This window comes from Plecotus auritus (genome assembly GCF_963455305.1).
Source record: "Plecotus auritus genome assembly, chromosome: 2".
NCBI lineage: Eukaryota > Metazoa > Chordata > Mammalia > Chiroptera > Vespertilionidae > Plecotus > Plecotus auritus.
The window spans coordinates 92,424,273-92,444,861 of NC_137771.1; the positions used below are offsets into that span (position 1 = coordinate 92,424,273).

Below are 20,589 nucleotides of genomic sequence, written 5' to 3' on the forward strand. Positions count from 1 at the left end.
GAAGCACAAAGGCTTTAACAAGAGACAAAGGACATTTCATATAGCCAAGATATGGAAGCAACCTAAGTGTCCATCAATAGACGATTACATAAAAATGTGGTACATACATACAGTGGAATATAACTTGCCTATAAAAAGAATGAAATCTTACCATTTGCAACAATGTGGATGAACCTAAGGGTGTGTGTTATGCTAAGTGAAATAAGTCAGAGAAAGACTTATTTCATATGATTTTACTTATACGTGGAGTTTGAAGAACAGAATAAATGAATAAAAACAGAAACTAACCCATAGATACAGAGAACAAACTGATGGTTACCAAATGGGAGTTATGGGACTAGTTGAAAAAGGTGACGGGATTAAGAAGTACAAATTGGTAGTTACAAAATAGTCATGGATGTAAAGTATACCATAGGGAATATAGTCAATAATATTGTAATAATTACATATGGGGTTGGGTGGGTATTAGGGGGAATCACTTAAGTTACATAAGTGTCTAACCACTATGTTGTACATCTGAAACTAATACATTGAATGTCAACTGTGATTGAAAAAAACAAATAAATAAACCTTGGCAGAATAAGACCAAGCAAATACAAGGACTGGAAGATCTTGAAATAAAAATCCTCAAAAGTACACAGAATTACTAAATCCGTTTTTGCATTCTTTTGTTAACTGTAGAATATTTCATTGAATTTCTATTTCACATTTCAAACTTTTTTAAAGTCTAGAAAGGAGGATATTATGAACATAATAAATTTGACTTAAAATTTTAAAAGCTCAGTTGAACCACCTCCCCACCCCCCCCACCCCCCACTGCCAACCCAATCAACTCTCAAACAAGCAGATGCAGGCTTCAGTTTAATGGAAACTAAGTTTATTTATAGAAATTGTTTCAGATGCGAGGGCTAAAACAGGCATTTCTAATGTAAAGTATATGGTGAAAATATTTGATCACTTCTTTTTCTCACCCTCTTCCTACTCCCTTTCTCACCCCAAACCTGCTCCTCACATGCCTTCCCAATATAGTAAGTAGCAATTCCAACAGTCCCAGTTGCTAGTCATATCCCTGACATCATCCTTCATTCTTTCTCCATGCTCCTCATATATTCTCTAGCACATCTAGTTCACTTCACTTTTGTTTTCTATCTAGAATCCAAGCACCTCCCTCCATGTCCCTGATACTGTTTTAGAGCAAGTCATCATCTCTCCTGTGGGATATTACAATAAATACCCTATCCTTATTTCCTCATCAATTTTCTAGAGGCCAAAGTGATAGTGATCTTCCAAAACAGAAGGCAGATCATATTATTCCTCTGCTTAAAACCCTCCAATAGCCTAATGCCAGCTGATTTCATCTAGGATTTTCTCCCTTGGATATGAAGCTCCAGCCTCTTGTTTCTGGAACTTTTCAGGCATACTTCATCTCAGGGCCTTTGCATTCGCTGTTTGCTTTGCCTGGAATACCCTTCTTTCCTGATATGCACGTGACTCATACTTTCGAAGTTATTTGCTCAATACAGCCACTTAGTGTGGCCTATTTTAAAATGGCAACTTACTTCTCCCAGGCATTCTCTCTTCTCTGCGATATTTCTCTCCACAGAATTTGTCACCTGCTGATATATTGTTTTTACTTATTTTGTTTAATGTTTTGTCTTATTAAAATGTAAACTACCTGAGGGTAGTAATTTTTGACTTTTTTTTTTTTTTAGTGCTGTATTCCCAGCACCTAAAATACTCAAATATTTGATGAATGAATGAACACGCCAAATGGTCAAACATGAAATAGCTTATGAAATGGGAGGCCCTAGGCTCAGAAAAGGATATTAAAGATGAAAAGTGCCTTACAAATGATCATCAATGCACACAGAACCAAGTTGCAGCAAATGACTACATCAACAGCCAGGTGAATTTTCCCACAAGTGAAACTCCTTTTATGGAAACCCTGGCATTTTAATCATGTGACTTGAGATGGGTCTTTGGCATGTACAAGCAAAGCAAAACAACTGGCCCAAGTTTATCCAAAGTGCCTTCACACTTAAATAAAGGTTGTGGACATTCATTTAAATATTTACAGTGCTTCAAAAAACATACCAAAGGAAAAAAAATATACAGAACTAAAATTGTACAAAGTTCTTCATTAAAATAGCTTCAATAAATTCTCTGTCAACACCAGAGTCAGTGACTGGATCTGGACAACAGAGATTAGAGCTTTTTATATAACTCCATGAGAACACTTGAGTCAGTCTTCACAGACACTGCCATAATAACCATTTGGTTAAAATCAATATCCCACCTTCCGGATGCAACTTAGATAAGGCAAGAAAAGTAACTGAGCCCTAGCCAGTTTGGCTCAGTGGATAGAGCGTTGGCCTGCAGACTGAAGAGTCCCAGGTTAGATTCTGGTCAAGGGCACATGCCTGGGTTGTGGGCTCAATTCATAGTAGGGGCATGCAGGAGGCAGCCAATCAATGCGTCCCTCTCTTCATTAATGTTTCTATCTTTCCCTCTCCCTTTCTCTCTGAAATCAATAAAAATATTTTTTTTAAAAAGTAACTGATGGAAAATTACTGTACATAATACAGTTCTGATTCTATTTGCCCTTTTTTGTCTTGGCTGTCTTCTCCTTTCTTTTTTTCACATGTTTAGGAATTTTGTTCTTTCTTTTCTCTCTCTGGGCTTCCTTGACCATCTTTTTTCTTTCCTGTAAAACAAAAACAAAAATTTAAAAAAAAAATCTGTGAAATACAGACAGAAGAAGAAGAATAGATTTACTTGGATAACTTCACAGCTGTTTTCCTATGAATCAAATATCACTTACTATTAATTCAATCATGAGGGAAGATGTTAAACAAAAGAAATTTTAATTTTTCCCCTGAAGTTTAGCAGTTTTTAAAGCAGCAGGAAGAACTTTTTTAAAAGTCAAGGTTTTCTTTTTACTAGAGGCCCGGTGCACGAAATTTGTGCACTGGGGCAGGGGGGTGTCCCTCATCCCAGCCTGCACCCTCTCCAATATGAAATCCCTCTCACAATCCAGGACTGCTGGCTCCTAACCACTTGCCTGCCTGCCTGCCTGATCGGCCCCTAACTGCTTCTGCCTGCCAGCCTGATCGCCCCCTAACCACTCCCCTGCCAGCCCGATCGCCCCCAACTGCCCTCCCCTGCTGACCCGATCACCCCCACTGCCCTCCCCTGCCGGCCCGATCGCCCCCAACTGCCCTCCCCTGCCAGCCATCTTGTGGTGGCCATCTTCTGATGATGTAAGGGTGTCGCACGTGCTAACAGGTTGACCAGACAGGAGGAGGTTGTGCGCGCAGAGTCGGGGACGAGGCGGCAAGGGCCTCCGCGCCTATGCTGGGGAAGGGCCTGATCAGCAGTGGCCGCAGCTGCTTCAAGGGCCAAAGAGGGAGGCAGGGCTGGACCAGCAGCGGCCATGGCTGTTGTGGGGCCCGGGGAGTGAGGCAGGGCCAGACCGGCAACTTGAAGGTGGGCAGCACCACGTGATGGGCTCCTAGTATAGAATAAGCAAATTCCGTTCATACTATTCACATTGCTACAATATATACTAATAAAAGCCTCGGTGGCCCTCATGCCATGCCCTCACGTCATCACAAGATGGCCACCCCCACGTCGTCACAAGATGGCCGCCAGGGGAGGACAGTAGTGGGCGATCAGGCTGGCAGGGTAGGGCATTTGTGGATGAACAGGCCAGAAGGAGAGGGCAGTTGGGGGCGATCGGGACAGCAAGGGAGGGCAGTTGGGGGCAACCATGCGCCGGCAGGGGAGGGCAATTAGCGGTGACTGGGCCAGCAGGGGAGGGCTGAAAGCACTAGGGCCAGCAGTGGAGGGCAGTTGGGGGCAATCAGGCTGGCAGGGGAGCAGTTAGGCATCGATCAGGCCGGCAAGGGAGCAGTTAGGTGGCGATCAGGCTGGCAGGCAGAAGTGGTTAGGGGTAGGCAGGCAGGCGAGTGGTTAGGAGCCAGCAGTCCCGGATTGTGAGAGGGATGTCCCAGATTGGAGAGGGTGCAGGCTGGGCTGAGGGACACCCCCCTCCAGTGCACGAATTTCGTGCACTGGGCCTCTAGTTAGTTATAAAGATATATGTAAAAGGATAAAAAGAAAGTAACATTAAAAAATAAAAATGAGCCTTAGCTGGTTTGGCTTAGTGGATAGAGCGTTGGCCTGAGGACCAAAGGGACATGGGTTCAATTCTGGTCAAGGGCATGTACTCCAGTTGCAGGCTCCTCCCCGGCCCGGGCCTTGGTCAGGGCACATGCAGAAGGCAACCAATCACTGTGTTTCTCTCACATTGATATTTCTCTGTCTTTCACTCTTTTCCACTCTCTCTACGAATCAATGGAAAAATATCCTCAGGTGAGGATTAAAAAAATAAAATAAAAGTAATTATGGTTTGGTGGTGGAATTTGGGATGAAATTGTCTTAAAAGTATCCTAATAGAAATTTGAAGACTGCCAAACACAAATATCCATGAGGATGTTATTAAATGTTTGCAACTACTTTTCTTTGCAAGTTTCATATTCTAACAGAAATAAAAGTTAGAAAGAGACAAAATATTTATTTCCAGTAGACAAAGAGAGAAAAATGTAATAACAGCCAGTTGGGTATGTCTCTCAGAAGTCTTAAAATCCATACTTTATAAAGTTTCAGGATTAAGCTAAGAATGAAGAGTAATAGTTACACAGTTGTCATGCATTATTCAACCATGAGTGTCTCTTCTGTCTGTAGCCAGGGTTGGAAGAAACAGCCTTTCCGAGTTTGGAAACTCGTGGCTATAAATCCCCCCTGAAATGACTCCTCAGTATGTCATCAATGAGGCAACTCCAGCATCATTTGTACTTCAAGTTAATGACAATAATTTCTAATCAATGTACTGAATTCAATGTGTCCTTTCCCTAGACCAGCAGTCGCCAACCAGTGGTCCGTGGACCAATGCTGATTGTGAGGTCCGAAAGGTTGGCAACCACTGGTTTAAGGAAACCTTTGGAGCAGCAGTCACCAACCGGTGGCCCGCGGACCAGTGCTGGTCTATGAGGTCCAAAATGTGGGCGACCACTGCCCTAGACAGTGCCCAAGGAGCTGCCAATAGAAGCCCAATCTCTAGATAATGTTACAACCAAAAACAGTTCATGTTTAGGAACTGTAAGTATAATTAGAGGTACTTACTGATGGATAATGTTTTCAGCCACCATAATCTAGATACTTGAGCAAAGAGTAATGAGTGGCTATGCTGCCATGTTAAAGAACAAGGGAATTTTCATTCTTGACTAACCTTTTTATCAACTTCAAGATCAGTGGTGGGTTTCTTGGAGCAGGCATGGTCTCCCTGCTCTTCAGAACCTGCATCAGAACACTCAGAACTTCCACCATCTTCTGAATCAGAACAATCCTTTTCTTTAACCTGATTTTCTAGGAGTGCAGGGACCTTAAAAATATTACAGAAACATGTTATTCTAAACCAATCAGTTATCTATTGTTATCAGAATTGTTAATGCCAGAATTCAGATTTTAATCTTGCAGATATTCTTTGAAAAACAAAGCCTGTACTAAAACATCCAAACAACAGAATCAAAGTGAGGGAGGAAGCCTGGAAGTACCCATTCCAGTAAGGCTCAAGAACATACCCACACGAAGAAACGGGGGCTTTATGGATGACCCAGAGAAACAACATAACTGTTCCACTTCAGAAAAGGAGCACTGAGTTGGGATTCAGAAGGACAGTGATGTGCTGTATAACGTTGGGGCTATTATCTGAGCAATGAATTATTAGGCGATTCATCATTGTGCAAACACTGTCAGCCTACTGCTGTAATTGTATGTGCTATAGTACTTTTATACCACTGTTAGTGCAGGTTTGTTTACACCATCATGACCACAAACACGTGAGCTATGTGTTGCACTATGATGTTATGTCAATAGGCAATAGGAACTTTCCAGCTCTATTATAATCTTACTAGAGGCCCAATGCACGAAATTCGTGCAAGAGTAGGCCTTCACAGCCGTGGCGGCTACCTGGATCCCGTGGCTACAGCCCCGGCTTTGTCTGGAAGGTCATTGGAAGGATGTCCAGTCTAATTAGCATATTATGCTTTTATTATTACAGATGGGGCCACAATCATATATGCAGTAATGACTGAGAAATACAGAGAGAAGTAAAAAATACTTATTTGAATAACTTTACAGCTGTTTGCCTATGAATCAAATTTGAAGTGACAATTATTAATCTGATCAAGAGGGAATATGACATTTAAACAAAATAATTTTTTTTTCCCCTGAAGTTTAGCTTTTAAAGCAGCAGGAAGCACTTTCTTAAAAGAGTTTTTCTTTTTATAAGGAAAAAAAGAAACATTTAAAAGTCAATTTCTCCCATAAAAGATAAAGTAAATTTTCAGAGCAAACTGTGACCCTACATGCTTAAGCCTTTAATTAAAACATTAAATGAAATAAGAACTACCTTTATAATTGCTTAAAGTAGAATTAAACCCTGTCTTTCTAAATTGCAAAGCAAAACAAGATTGTTTTAAGAAAAAAACACTGCAGGGATTGAGCACTATCAGACTGCTAAACTCCTGAGATTGTTCTTCATACATATTTTAAATAAGCAAGTTGTAAAAAGATCAACAAGCACATGACTATCACTAATCACTTCACAAAGAAGACCAGGGTATAAAAAGGATCAATGCCTCAGCTATAACAACAGAACAAGTCAGAGGCAGAATGAAAAATAAACCCTAAATTTCACTATTTCAGTCATATGGTTAAAAAGAATGAACACAAAAAGGGCATTCTGAAAATGCTCGTAGACTTTGAAAGTATATATACACGAATAACGATATCACTGTTAATTTAATTCTAATAATACTTTAGATTAACTGTTATATCCTTTAACAGAATTTTCACATAAATAAATAGCAACACATATTCTTTATACCTTCTGAACGCCTGACAAATCTTTCTTCAATCCTGTGACGGTTTGGTATAGAATCTTGTAACCAAAAAGAAAAAATAAATTAACATAAAACTAGACAATGAAATAACACACTCCAATATTAAGAAATAACACCGTAGGCTAAATGATATATTGTGGTAATATAAAAAGGTGCCTAAAATTTATCTCACAGTAAAGAGAAAGTGTATAGCATGGGTGTTATTCTTGTCCACCAAGCACACAGGCATCAGCAAATTCCAGCCCACAGCCCAAATCCAACAGATAGACTGATGGTTTCTACTAATGAACATTCAAAATCAATTTGATGATGGAACACTCTAACTTTGAATCTTAATTAAATGAAATGTATTCTCTCCCCAAAATAACTCCATTCTTCTTTCATTAGTAGACCTGTATCATGGAAAGCTGTATTCAATTATTAAAATGTTTTTTATTTCATCAATAAAAATTTGGAGGAAAATTTTTCTCTCTTTTTATATAATGACCTACATAGTAGCCTCAATTTTGCTTCTTTGCCTGCAAAGCCTAAAATACTTACAATCTGGCCCTTTAACAGAAGAAATTTCCAGACCCTGTAATATATATGTTAATGGATCCAGTATAATACCATTTATATCCTAGACTTCTATACAAATCTTCCTTCTGGAATTAGTCTGTTGGACTCATTCAACTGTATCATTTTCTTTCATAAACACCAATGTATTCCCTTTACATCCAATGTGCACAAAGGACATATTAATGTAATTAGCCATCTCACTAGATTAGAAGCCAACATTTGAGATTGCAGGTTGGGGAAGGTAACTTTACATATAAACCCAGCTACTCACATTATCTTGTTGGGCATTCATGGCCATGTCCTCTTCCTTCAATTTCATCATTATATCCATATCCCTCTCATAGTTTTTTACTTCATTCAAGGTTCTAGGAATATATGCTCGCTTAAACACCTAACAAACACAGAGGAAAAATAAAATTGAAACTACCATTCACATACTTCTCACATTTGCTCAGCATCCTCACTCCCATCAAGTCATAAAAAACAAAAATCTGCCCTAAACGGTTTGGCTCAGTGGATAGAGCGTCGGCCTGCAGACTGAAGGGTCCTGGATTCGATTCTGGTCAAGGGCATGTACCTTGGTTGCGGGCACATCCCCAGTAGGAGGTGTGCAGGAGGCAGCTGATTGATGTTTCTCTCTCATCGACGTTTCTAACTCTCTATACCTCTCCCTTCCTCTCTGTAAAAAAAATCAATAAAATACATTTAAAAAATAAATAAATAAATAAATAAAAATAAAAAATAAATAAATAAAAATCTATCTCATCATCTACAACACTAGTTCTCAGCCAGGCCACCTGCACAGGCTGGTGTAGCCTGTGCTGTGTGCTATGCCAAAAGTAATTTGTTACCAATGATAAAAGACTAAATATATGATTTAAGGATATCCTTAGAAAAATACTTCTCTCTCCTCATAATCACATATATTAATTCACTCAATTAATATATGGGATTACTTACTATTAATATATGTGATTACTCACTAAAGTTTTTCTGAGTGGAAGAGAAAGGAATGTAATTGCCTGGCTGTGCCTTATGTTCTGACACGGGAACATCATCCACTCTGTGCTACAGTGAAAAAAGATTTAGAACTGCTGGTAAACATAGAGTACCTTGTAGTCATCCAGCACCCTAATAGCTGTGAGAAATAAAACATAAAATAAAATATATCCTACTATGGATCATCTTCACAAAAAATACACTGATTCCCAAGATTAAAATAATTTTCTTTTTTACCAAACATAAATATTTAAACTCTAAATAATTACTGGAATCAACATTTAAATTATTTAAAAATCCACATTTGCACCCTAGCTTGTTTGGCTCAGTGGATAGAGCATCAGCCTGTGGACTGAAGGGTCCCGGGTTCGATTCCGGTCAAGGGCACACTTGATGGGGGTTAGGATGCTGAGCAAATGTGAGAAGTATGTGAATGGCAGGTTGCAGGCTTGATCCCCAGTAGGGGGTGTGCAGGAGGCAGCTGATCAATGATTCTGTCTCATCATTGATGTTTCTCTCTCTCCTTCCCTCTCCCTTCCTCTCTGAAATCAATAAAAATATATTTTAAAAATAAGTAAATAAAATAAAAATCCACATTTGCAAACTAAAACAGGCTTCTCCTTCTTGAATCATATACTTCAACAGGTTCTTTAAAATGTTTTCCACCTAGGACATTGGGCAATGGGCTGCTGAGTAGAATTATGTAATCAACTGCTTATCTATTAAAATCAAGTTCATGCCTTAACAATATTTTTAAAAAGACCTCAAAGCACAAGTGTTTCCTAAGGCTATGAACAGATGATAAATCTTACCTCTTCATCGACATGATCTTGGCTGGACCTTTCCTCCTTGGTCCTTTGGGATGCTATTTCCATGGCCTTGGAAAGAAAAACTATTACTTTCCTTCACATTCAACCTACAGAAGATATATCCATTTCCCAATTTTAGTACAAATCTGTTTTAATCTTTCTCAGTAGCACCTCTTCACATTTCTAAAAAAAAAAAAAAGGACTTGGTGTCCTCCAGTGGTCAGTTAAACCTCACCAAAACGGTTGCCATCAACCCAAAAGTAACAGAATAAATCGAACTTCTCTAACCTCAGGGAATCCCTAGCCCCTTCTTCAAATATTACTTTTACTAATTTTTAAACAATTAGGAAAAATACCTACTAAAGGAAAACAGAAAACCAAAGAATGAAAGAACCATTCCTTAGCTCTTGAGCAGCCAATGAAGGGAGTCAATGAGAAAGCGAATTGTTCTCTAATTTGAGTATATGGCTCCAATGCCACTGCAGCATAAACCACCAAAGAAAGCAATCTGAACAATGACTGACACTAAAAATGTGAGAAAGATTCTACAGGATTCTTTTGGCTTGTGAAACTGTAAAACTGAAAATTTGTTCTCTATCTATTTAGAATATACAGAAAAAAGGAAAGAATAGCGGTTCTAGGTGGCTTTTTCTTTAAGGTCAGATACTAAAATCAGTGTTATAGAGTTTAGGAATAAAAATGATGTGATACTTATTCATTCAATTAATGTATGTGATTACTTACTATTACCAGGTACAAATTAGGTACTGGAAATACAGGAATAAAACCAGTGGTTGAGCATTGACCCATGAACGAGGAGGTCACGGTTCAATTCCCAGTCAGAGCACATGCCCAGATTGTGGGCTCGATCCCCAGTAGGGGGCATGCGGAAGTCAGCCGATGGATGATTCTCTCTCATCATTGATGTTTTTCTATCTCTCCCTCTCCCTGCCTCTCTCTGAAATCAATAAAACATGTATTTTTTTTAAAAAAGACTAAAACCCCTGTCCTTTAGGAGTCCATAGTCTAAGTAGAGAGTGACAAAATAAATTTTTAAAAAACTTTATATATGAACTGATACAGTGTGATTACTTTAATTATAGTTACACTAGAGGCCCAGTGCATGAAATTCGTGCATTGAGGTGGGGGTGTCCCTCAGCCCAGCCTGCACACTCTCCATCCAATCTGGGAGCCCTCGAGCGATGTCCGATTGCCCTCTCACAATCCAGGACTCCTGGCTCCCAACCGCTCACCTGCCTGATTGCCCCTAACCGCTTCTGCCTGCTAGCCTGATTACCCCCAACCACTCCCCTGCCAGCCTGATCGACGCCTAACTGCTCCCCTGCCAGCCCGATTGCCCCTAACTGCCCTCCCCTGCTGGCCTGGTCACCCCTAACTGCCCTCCCCTGCTGGCTCACTCACCCCTAACTTCCCTCCCTTGACAGCCTGGTCACCACTAACTGCCCTCCCCTGCCGGCCCGGTCACCCCTAACTGGCCTCCCCTGGAGGCCCAGTCACTCCTAACTGCCCTCCCCTGCAGGCCTGATCACCCCCAACTGCCCTCCCCTGCAGGCCCAGTCACCCCTAACTGCCCTCCCCTGCTGGCCTGATCGCCCACAACTGCCCTCTCCTGCTGGCCATCTTGTGTCCACATGGGGGCGGCCATCTTGTGTGGTGGAGTGACGGTCAATTTGCATATTACCTCTTTATTAGATAGAACTAGGGGCCCAGTGCACGAATACGTGCACCTTGAAAGGAACTGTGGGCTGCGAGGCTGCAGTGGGCACCTGGGCGGGTCTGAGCCCATCCTCTGCGGCCCTGCTCATCCCTCCCGCCGCAGCTCCCAGTCCCATTGTACCCGCTGCCACCGCTACCACGCACTGACAGCACCAGCCCTGCTTGTACCCGCTGATGGTGTGGAGTGATTGGGGCCAGCACCAGCAGCAGGTGCAAGCAGGGCCAGCGCCGTCAGTGGGTGCAAGTGGCAGCTGCTGCCCCAATTGCCCCTCAGGAGCAAGGGAAGGTAGAGAAGCCCTCAGGGGTGATCGGGGCCAGCAGCAGCTGCTTGCACTGACAGCGCCGAACGATCAGGTCCGGCCGGCAGTGGGTGCAAGCAGGGCAGTTGCCAGCCACCGGCAGCAGGTGCTAGTGCTGGGCAGGACCGTGGTGCGCGGGAGCAAAGAATTTTCAATAACCACCAGAGGCTCACCCCAATGACAGCGACTGGCACCCCACCTTGGTCTGGCACCCCCATTCACCTGCTCCACCATCCTACTGCGGCCAGCGCCCACCATGTTCTGCGCTCTGCTGCCTGCTGCCAACACCCGCCATGTTCTGTGCGCACCCTCTGGTGGTCAGCGCACGTCATAGCAACCGGTTGTTCAGCCATTTGGTCTATTTGTCTATTAGGGTTTTATATAGAGAGATAATATAAAAATATCTGTGTATCTATATTCTCTTAATCCAACCACTGTTGGATTGAAAATATTTGAGCCCTGGCTGGTGCAGCTCAGTTGAATGTCGTCCAGTGCACAAAAAGATTGCAGGTTTGATCCCTAGGTCAGGGAACATACAGTGTTTTTCTCTCTTTGTTTCCCTATAAAGTTGTTCCCTTATAAAGCTGTTGTTAACCTTTTTCTTCTGACAGAAGAAAATATAAAGAACTCTTTTAACTAAAAAGTAATCTGATTAAAAACACAGACAAAAGACTTTAATAGACATGTCTCCAAAGAAGATACACAAATGGGGAACAAGTACATAAAAAGATGCTGAACATCATTAGAGAAATTCACTTCAAAGCTTTGTGACACCACCTTACACTCATCAGGATAGCTACTCAATAACAAGTGTTTGTGAGGATGTGAAAAAATTGGAACCCTTGCACACTGGCACATTGTTGATGTAAATGTAAAATGGTGCAGTCACTGAGAAAAACAGTATGACTGTTACTCAAAAAATTACAAGTAGAATTACCATATAATCCAGTAATTCCACTTTTGGGTATACATGTAAATGAATTGAAAACAGGGTCTTGAAGAGATATTTGTACACCCATGTTCACAGCAGCAATATTCACAACAGCCAAAAGGTGGAAGCAACCCAGGTGTTCTTAGATGGATGAATGCATAAACAAAATGTGCTACTTACATAAATGGAATTATTACTCAATCTTCAAAGAGAAAGGAATTCTGACACATCCTACACCACGAATGAACTTTGAGGACATTATGCTAAGTGAAATAAATCAGCCAGAAAAAGACAAATAGTGTATGATTCCACTTATATTGAGTAGTCAACATCATAGACAGAAAGTAGAATGGGCTGGGAAGAGAAATGGGGAGTTAATGTTTAATGAATACTGTGGTTTGCTTCACAAGACGAAAAAATTCAGTGGACGGATGGTGATAGTAGTTGCACAACAATGTGAATGTAGTTAATGCCACTGAACTGTACACTTAAAAATGGTTAAAATGGTAAATTTTATGCTTTGTATACTTTACCACAATTTAAAAATTTTTGTCATTTAGAAAGGCCTATGAGAAACAAAGGAAAGGAATTAATGACCAAAGGCTAACAACAGGTTTCTTACTAAATTTCCATAACTTTGACAACGATGTAATCTTGCCTAATGATTAAAGTCAAGAAACCTGGCTTTACAGTTGGCTTTTTACTATACTTTTGATTCTCCATCTGTGCAATCAGAAGATAAAGGTCTCAGGAAACTGTCAAATGAACAAAAATTATGCGGAGCAATTTAAGTCCGCAGAAGTGCCATAAATGCAAATTACTACTGCTATTTTCTCCCTTGCCCCATCTCACCTTTGAGAGATAAGCATCCATGTTCTCTTGTGTAATTGATGGGTCTGTGACAAATTCAAAGAGCTCCCGCACAGTCATCACAGCAACGTTGTGCTTCAAAAAGAAATCTGTCAGAAGAAAAATGTTAATGACAGCTTTACAAGGGAACAACTTTATAGAGAAACAAAGAAATAAAAACATACCATCTGCCAGCTACTGGCATAAGTATCACTGCATCAAACAATTCGGTGCCAAAATTTTATATTAACACTGTAACAGAATATAGAACCAACACACACAAATAAGCTGGGAGAAAACTACAATTTCCACTCACCATTGACATTGGCACAATCTTTTCTCAAGAACTCCAAGGCATGTGGGTGGTCATGCTCCACAGACTGAGAGACGTCAATGATGTACACACCCCCACCACTGTACCTGCAGGCCACACAGGCAGTGATGTGAGAAACACCAGGGATGTGCACACTTCCACTATGGTGATGTGAGGGCTTAATTCAATGACTAAGGTCACCAAAGGCAGGAAACACATCCTACACTGTAACCATGTGGAAGTCAACTTTAAAACGTTAGAATTTACTATGACATTTTGGAATTGGAATTTTACTTTTTTAAAGGACATGAAACTACTTATGGGAGGCTCCTAAGGGACAAAACATACTCACAGCATGTTAAATTCACTGAGATCTGCATGGACCAGTCTGGCATCCTGATACATTATCCTCATGTATTGAATGACTTGCAGGTACAACTCACGAGCCTTGGATTCCGATAACTGGATGTTTTTCAAGAGGGGTGCTGGCCTTTAATAAGAATAAAACAAACAATGAAAATAAACTGATGGGACCAAGTTTTCTTACTTTATACTACATTTATTACAGGCACTTCTCTTCTACAACTCATCACTGAACAACCTGGCTCACTACAGATGTTCCTTTCCAGAAACTTGTCAATAAACAGGTATTATACAAAATAGTCCTCAAAAACGTATTATAAATTAATAACTCTATGCACTAATACAATGGAAAAAAGTCATAAAAATATTCCAAGATTAAGCTAATTCAAAGCAATTAAAAATATAATGCTGAACATGTAATTACTAGGCCATCCACATACTCACATGTCATCTTTACCAATGAAACCCATGACAAGAACATGACTTCGTAGCAGGATAGGTTCTGGGCATGGGATCCCTGCTGTGTTCAACCTGTGATATTAAAACAGATAAAAGGACAAATGAAAAGGCTAAATACAGCATCTACAACAATTACAACTATAGTACACAAGATTAATATTGCTATTGGGAAATGCACCAGGGTCTTCCAATTGTATTACTGTATTTCAAAAACTGTAAGACACTAGTGATTTCAAGTGGCACCATCAAAAATGACAAAACACTGGCAATTCAACAACAGCATCCCATAGCCTCTAACACCCAATCCAATTCCAGAGATGTTAAACTATGAAAAAAATGTGAGTCTTAGAGTTGATGAAATATAACAGATGTATCTGCGACGATCTTTCAAGCTGATTAGCCTGAGCAATGATTAGTAAAAACAGTTGGACTCATACCTAATAGCTAACTGAGCACACTCAAATTTCAGAAGGGCTTTCAAAACAATCATTAATACCTGCTTAATACTAAAATAGCCAGTGTATGTCACTTATGTACAGCAGATGAGGTGTCAACTCAGAGAATATATAAATGTGTCCAAAATTGGACTGAAATAAGGAAAGGAAACTGATAAAGAGTTTTAGACCTAACAAAACTAAAACTCTAATACCTATTTAAAAATGACCCATCATTCTCACAATCTAATTAAGTCACTTGCCTGCTTAAGATCCTATAACAGCTCCTTATCATCCTCAGTATCAATTCTAAAAGTTTTCACATGGCTTCTAAGGCTCTTTAAATGACCCAGACAAGATACAGTGGCTCCAACTTGTCTAACTTCCCTCAGCAGATCTAGTGGACCTGAACAGCCCCACTGTGTCACTAGATTTAGACAGAACCACTGGGATCTGCGGGTGGGAAAGAGCAGAAGCCAATGTGAAGGGCACAGCACAGACACCCCCAGTCACCTGATCAAGTTCCTCATTTCTTTTTCTGCCCAAGTTTTCACCATCTTTCTGGGGTTTCCTTTACAATAGCCATGACGAAATCTTGAACAAGAAAAAGATTTGTTATTTAAATCATTCCATTCTAGTTTTTATTTTTTAGGATATAGAAATTAAACTAACTGAAGAAAAAAAATCTGAGCTCACCTGAATTCTCCACTTACATACTTATCCCGATCTTTGAACACCAAAATAGAAGTTTTATAAATTTTGATTGCTCTGCTCTCTCCATTTGTTGTGCTGGCATGGTATACATTAGCCTATTTTAAGTCAAAACCAAAGAAAATTAAGTTTGTGTTAAATAACTACAGTGTTTTACTTTTTCAATCTATTTGATTTTATGTTCAAAAGTTAAAAAAAGTCAAATGAACTGAAATAATAGGCATAAGGAACACCATCTTTCGAATATATGAATTAAAACATAAACCATCATACCAAAAGACATAGTAAATATATCCCCAATTACATATATAGTAAAATCCAACTTAAATACATGTGAGAAGTGATTTAAAACATTTTTATATCTTAAGCATGTGGAAAATACATGAAGACATTCTCACATCACATGATTTATAAATTGAATTTTACTAAGAACTGCTTCCCATCGAATGAGATGCTAATTTAAAAACATGCTTATCTTTCTGCATAACCATATACAAAGAAAAAAATGAGAAAGACATTAGCTGACTACAGAAAGTAGACCATAGCCCCTTCTCCCTATTAGTACTATTTGATTAGGACTCAGGCCTGCAGTAACTTGACCATCTAAGTGTGCTGCTGAGCACAGCTAGTTGGACTCATGATACATTAGAGTAATGGCAGTGAAAAGGCATAATTATGTGCACAATTTCCTACCGTTCCATAAATATTAATAAAGCCATTTTTAGAAACACAGATTAAACTATCTTGACTTATATATAGGAACTGACTTTCTTTTTAAAGGAACACTTTAATTATAAAATGCCTTAATTTCATTTCTTATCTGAAATAAGAAAACTAACATGAAAACATTCAGGCATCCAAAGAAAAGCTCACTTCTTTTCCTGTGCTAATGCAGCCATTTATCTCTGATATGATTCCTCTAGTCAACATCTTGAATAATATCATTCGTGTTCTGGGATCCAACACCTAAAAAGAGATGCCAAAAACAGAAGTTCAGAAAGATAGTACCAATTATTTCTCATTGAAGAATTTGACAATTAATAAACTGAAGAGCCTAACTGTACCATGCCATCCTGGTTGGCTAAATGAGAGTTGCTATTATGGTACTTTCATTCATTCTAATTTTTAGTAAGGAGAATGTGAGGTGGAGGCCACAGGAACCATGGAGACAATAAACCAGAGAGACAATTAACTTATTGTTCATTCAGTCATAGAAATCAAAGGCTACCAAGTCCAACATTTGCTAATAGAAACACAAAGCAAACTACATAAGCAACTTTACATTTTCTAGCTTACCACATTAAAAAATGTCCAAGATAACAAGTAAAATTAGTCTTAATACAGTTTTTAATCCAATACATCTAAAACACTATCATTTCAACATGTAATCAATATTTTAAAACTTAGAGATTTAACATTCTGTAACCATAAGTCTTCAAAATCCAGTGTGTATTTACGTTTATGGCATATCTCATTCAAACCTGCCACATTGCAAGTGCTCAGTGGCCACTCTATTTGAACCAGGAGTCAGCATCCTACAGCTAATGAATGAAATTCAGCCTGCAAACTAAGAATGGTTTTCATATTTTAAAATACTTGTTAAAAAAAAAAATAATTGTGAGCCACGTCTAAAGTATTTATTCTTTAGTACTTAAAAGAGTTTGCAGCCCCTTGCTATAGATGAGTAAGTCAGGGAAAGGGTCTCCTTCCAAGTCAGAGCCGTCAATTTTGAAGAAAGAAGACCTCAAAGCCCAGCCAGCGCGGCTCAGTGGTTGATCGTCGACTTATGAACCAGGAGGTCATGGTTCGATTCCCAATCAGGACACATGCTGGGGTTGCGGGCTCAATCCCCAGTGGGGGCCATGCAGGAGGCAGCTGATGAGTGATTCTCTCTCATCACTGATGTTTCCATCTCTCTCCCTTCTTCTCTAAAATCAATAAAACTATTTTAAAAAAGAAGACCCCAAAGTCTTCTTTAACAAACAGGAGACAATGAACTAAAGCCTGCTCCAAGTCCAGTTCTGAAACTGAAGCAGCTACATTATTTATATGCAATTTCAAGGGAGACCGCTCCTCATGGCTCAGACAGACCCTCTAGCTCCATAAAGTGAGACAGTGTCAAATAGCCAAATCAAACTATATTCTAGGGCAGGGGTGGGGAACATCAAAGGCCCACGAAATCATTTGGTCCAGCCCTGCCAAAGCATTAGGGGGTGAGTTAATTAAATGTTTGGCCAAACAGAGCAGGCTAATTTTTAAGCTGATGATTTTGTATGGCTCGTGAATGATGCAAAAAATATCCAAATGGCCCTTCACAGAAAAAAGGTTCCCCACCCCTGCTCTAGAGTCTATCTTTCAATGTGGTGGCTGTGGTCATACCAGAAACCTAAGGTTAATAGAAACAAAATAATCTTAAAAGACTGCAGAACTAAAACCCAAACTACATCCATAGCAATGGGAAGAGAATACAAGTGAGTGAATAGGCCATAACTAACATTCCTTCTCTACGGCACAGGTAAATAGCGGGGGTGTAAGCTGGTTGAACACAGGAATCCAGATAGAGAACAGTAGCCAAGTTAGTGGGTAGAAAGGAGCAGCATATCGAAATGGCTTAAAAACAAAATAGGTAAAGAGAAATATAAGAGAATAAACTTACAAATATATGTTTCATAAAAACAACTTGAGACTCAAGATACATACTCTTATTCAAAATTAATTTCAAAAGAGGAAAAGAAAGAATTTTCTGCCTGAGTTATTTTTAGGCTCTTTGAAAATTAAAGTTGCCTCATCTGTGTGTGCGGGTCCATACTTTGTCTTCAATCACAAAAAGAAACCACACAAAATAAATAAATTAGAGAACAATGGAGACACAGATCTCAGACCTGCTCCTGACTAAATGTGAAATTCTTCAATTGCATAAATGGTTCTAGAGCTCAAGTACATTGTTACTCCTTTGAGGATTGATGTAAATAGTAGAAGGGGTGCATGTCTTAAACCAGCCGTGGGCAAACTACGGCCCGCGGGCAGTATCCGGCCCGTTCGGCTGTTCTATCCGGCCCGCGGAGCCCAAAGAGCGGAGGGTTCTCTTGCTCTCCCCTCCGCTCCTTTACTTTGAATTTATATTAGTTCACACAAACACTCCGTCCATGCTTTTGTTCCAGCCCTCCGGTCCAGTTTAAGAACCCATTGTGGCCCACGAGTCAAAAAGTTTGCCCACCCCTGTTTAAGCCAAAAATCTGTAGGTCAAAAAGATACTACTCCAAAACGTATTTGTGCATATGGGTGCGGGCAGGGAGAGGGTGGTAGGCTGCAGTAGCAATGTTCTAACCTTTTTCTATGACTTGGTTCACATAAAAAATCTGGGCCAATGCTAACATCCAATCACAACCCTCTACATGTGGGAAAAATAGGGGCCAACTTTCTCCCATTATTGAATAGAAAGAAGCAAATAAGCATAACTTCTAAACCAAGTAAGGGATTTCTAATTGAAAAATTTAAGGCATTGCCCATCTCTCTCTCACACGCATTACCGCCCATCCTATCTTGTGGCAGATACCTGACCTATCTTCTGAGAAAGTTCACAAAATTCCTGCAGACCTTCTTTAAGACGAGAAAAGATTATTGGTCTTACAATCAATTCTGCTTCCCCTAGAACAGTGGTCGGCAAACTCATTAGTCAACAGAGCCAAATATCAACAGTACAACGATTGAAATTTCTTTTGAGAGCCAAATTTTTTAAACTTAAACTTCTTCTAACACCACTTCTTCAAAATAGACTCGCCCAGACCGTGGTATTTTGTGGAAGAGCCATACTCAAGGGGCCAAAGAGCCGCATGTGGCTCACGAGCCGCGGTTTGCCAACCACTGCCCTAGAAGATGAAAGCATTGCGTGGTGGCCTCAGAGAGCCACAAAATGGGGCTTGATTCAAATATGCCTATTAATAGTCTTACCTAATAATAGACAAACATGTAAATTGACTGTACCTCTGCTATGCCCACAGCCAATCAGAGTGAATATGCAAATTAGAAGGACAAAGATGGCGGCCGCCCAGCTGCTCCAGGTGTGGAGTGGCTGGGCGGGGCAGGACACCTGCTATGAGAGGGAGGGTGCCGGGACGAAGGGATCTACAGGAGCGGAGTGTCCCAGCAAAGATAAGACTGCAGACTCCAGAGTCTGCAGTGAAGACTAAGATGGCAAAATCCAGCCAGAGTCTGCAGAAAGACGAAGATGGCAGACTCTGGCCTGAGTCTGCAGCAAAGACGAAGAAGGCAAACTCTGGCTGGAGCGAAGGCCTGGGTCCTGGGTGCCGGAGGAAAACCGGTGCTGGAAGCCAAGGGAAGGAAGGCCTCTTGCACGAATCTCTTTGTGCAACGGGCCTCTAGTTCTATTATAAAGCTAAACGTAGATTTCTAAATTCAAAACTATAAAAAGGAGTAGTTTTATACAGGAATAATTTTAGACATTAGCATTTTAATATTAGCATTAAGCAAGAAGGATAAAAGCAAACTTTAATTCAAAGAGAAGAAAAATGCTATTTTTAAAATAAAAACTTAAAAAAATAAATTGTACCTGTTCTACAGTTGCTCTGTCTGCCTTATCTTTGATGCGATACCTAACCAAAAACAAAAAGTATAGCTGACATTCAAAATTCAGTCACAGAAGCCAAATAAAAAGTTTCTACATGTACATCATTTCATGAAATTCCTAAGTAGGTAGTTTCTTTAATAACAGATTTCAAGATCTCGTAATTTCACCACTCAGTGAAACGTATTTCATTTCCCCTTAATAAGCAATTCAGTTCCCTAGGGTAAAAGGAGCATATTTGCAGGAAAAAAATTATATCCATAATTTAGAAGCATTAAGTAAAAAAGATAGGTAGGGTAAAGTGAACTATGCTATAAAAAGGAAAAGATCAAGTCTATACTGTCCTTCAAACATTTAGTACAGAATTAAAGTCAACATATAAGGCTTTCTCTTTAGAGTCCTTTTCTTCAGACACAAGATACCATTTCAAGACAGTTACTGAGTTCTATATTAAAATGCTTCAGTTCAGCCCTAACCGGTTTGGCTCAGTGGATAGAGCATCAGCCTGCGGACTCAAAGGTCCCAGGTTCGATTCCGGTCAAGGGCACGTACCTTGGTTGCGGGCACATCCCCAGTA

General features: G+C 40.0%; 1 protein-coding gene across 3 annotated transcripts in view; it reads right to left on the reverse strand.

Annotated features, from left to right (window-relative positions):
- Positions 1-857: 857 nt before the first annotated feature.
- The window catches only part of RIOK1 (RIO kinase 1), a 36,698-nt gene continuing 16,966 nt past the window's right edge, over positions 858-20,589 (reverse strand). For all 3 annotated transcript variants that reach the window (XM_080657703.1, XM_080657704.1, XM_080657705.1), the window contains exons 5-17: positions 19,998-20,040; positions 16,301-16,393; positions 15,413-15,525; positions 15,230-15,310; positions 14,268-14,354; positions 13,813-13,950; positions 13,464-13,567; positions 13,151-13,257; positions 9,335-9,400; positions 7,795-7,914; positions 6,950-7,003; positions 5,291-5,443; positions 858-2,704 (exon numbers count right to left, since the gene is read on the reverse strand). In XM_080657703.1, coding sequence (XP_080513829.1) covers positions 2,594-2,704; positions 5,291-5,443; positions 6,950-7,003; positions 7,795-7,914; positions 9,335-9,400; positions 13,151-13,257; positions 13,464-13,567; positions 13,813-13,950; positions 14,268-14,354; positions 15,230-15,310; positions 15,413-15,525; positions 16,301-16,393; positions 19,998-20,040 — 1,270 coding nt within the window. In that variant the 3' untranslated portion in view covers positions 858-2,593. The remainder of the gene's footprint in view (positions 2,705-5,290; positions 5,444-6,949; positions 7,004-7,794; positions 7,915-9,334; positions 9,401-13,150; positions 13,258-13,463; positions 13,568-13,812; positions 13,951-14,267; positions 14,355-15,229; positions 15,311-15,412; positions 15,526-16,300; positions 16,394-19,997; positions 20,041-20,589) is intronic.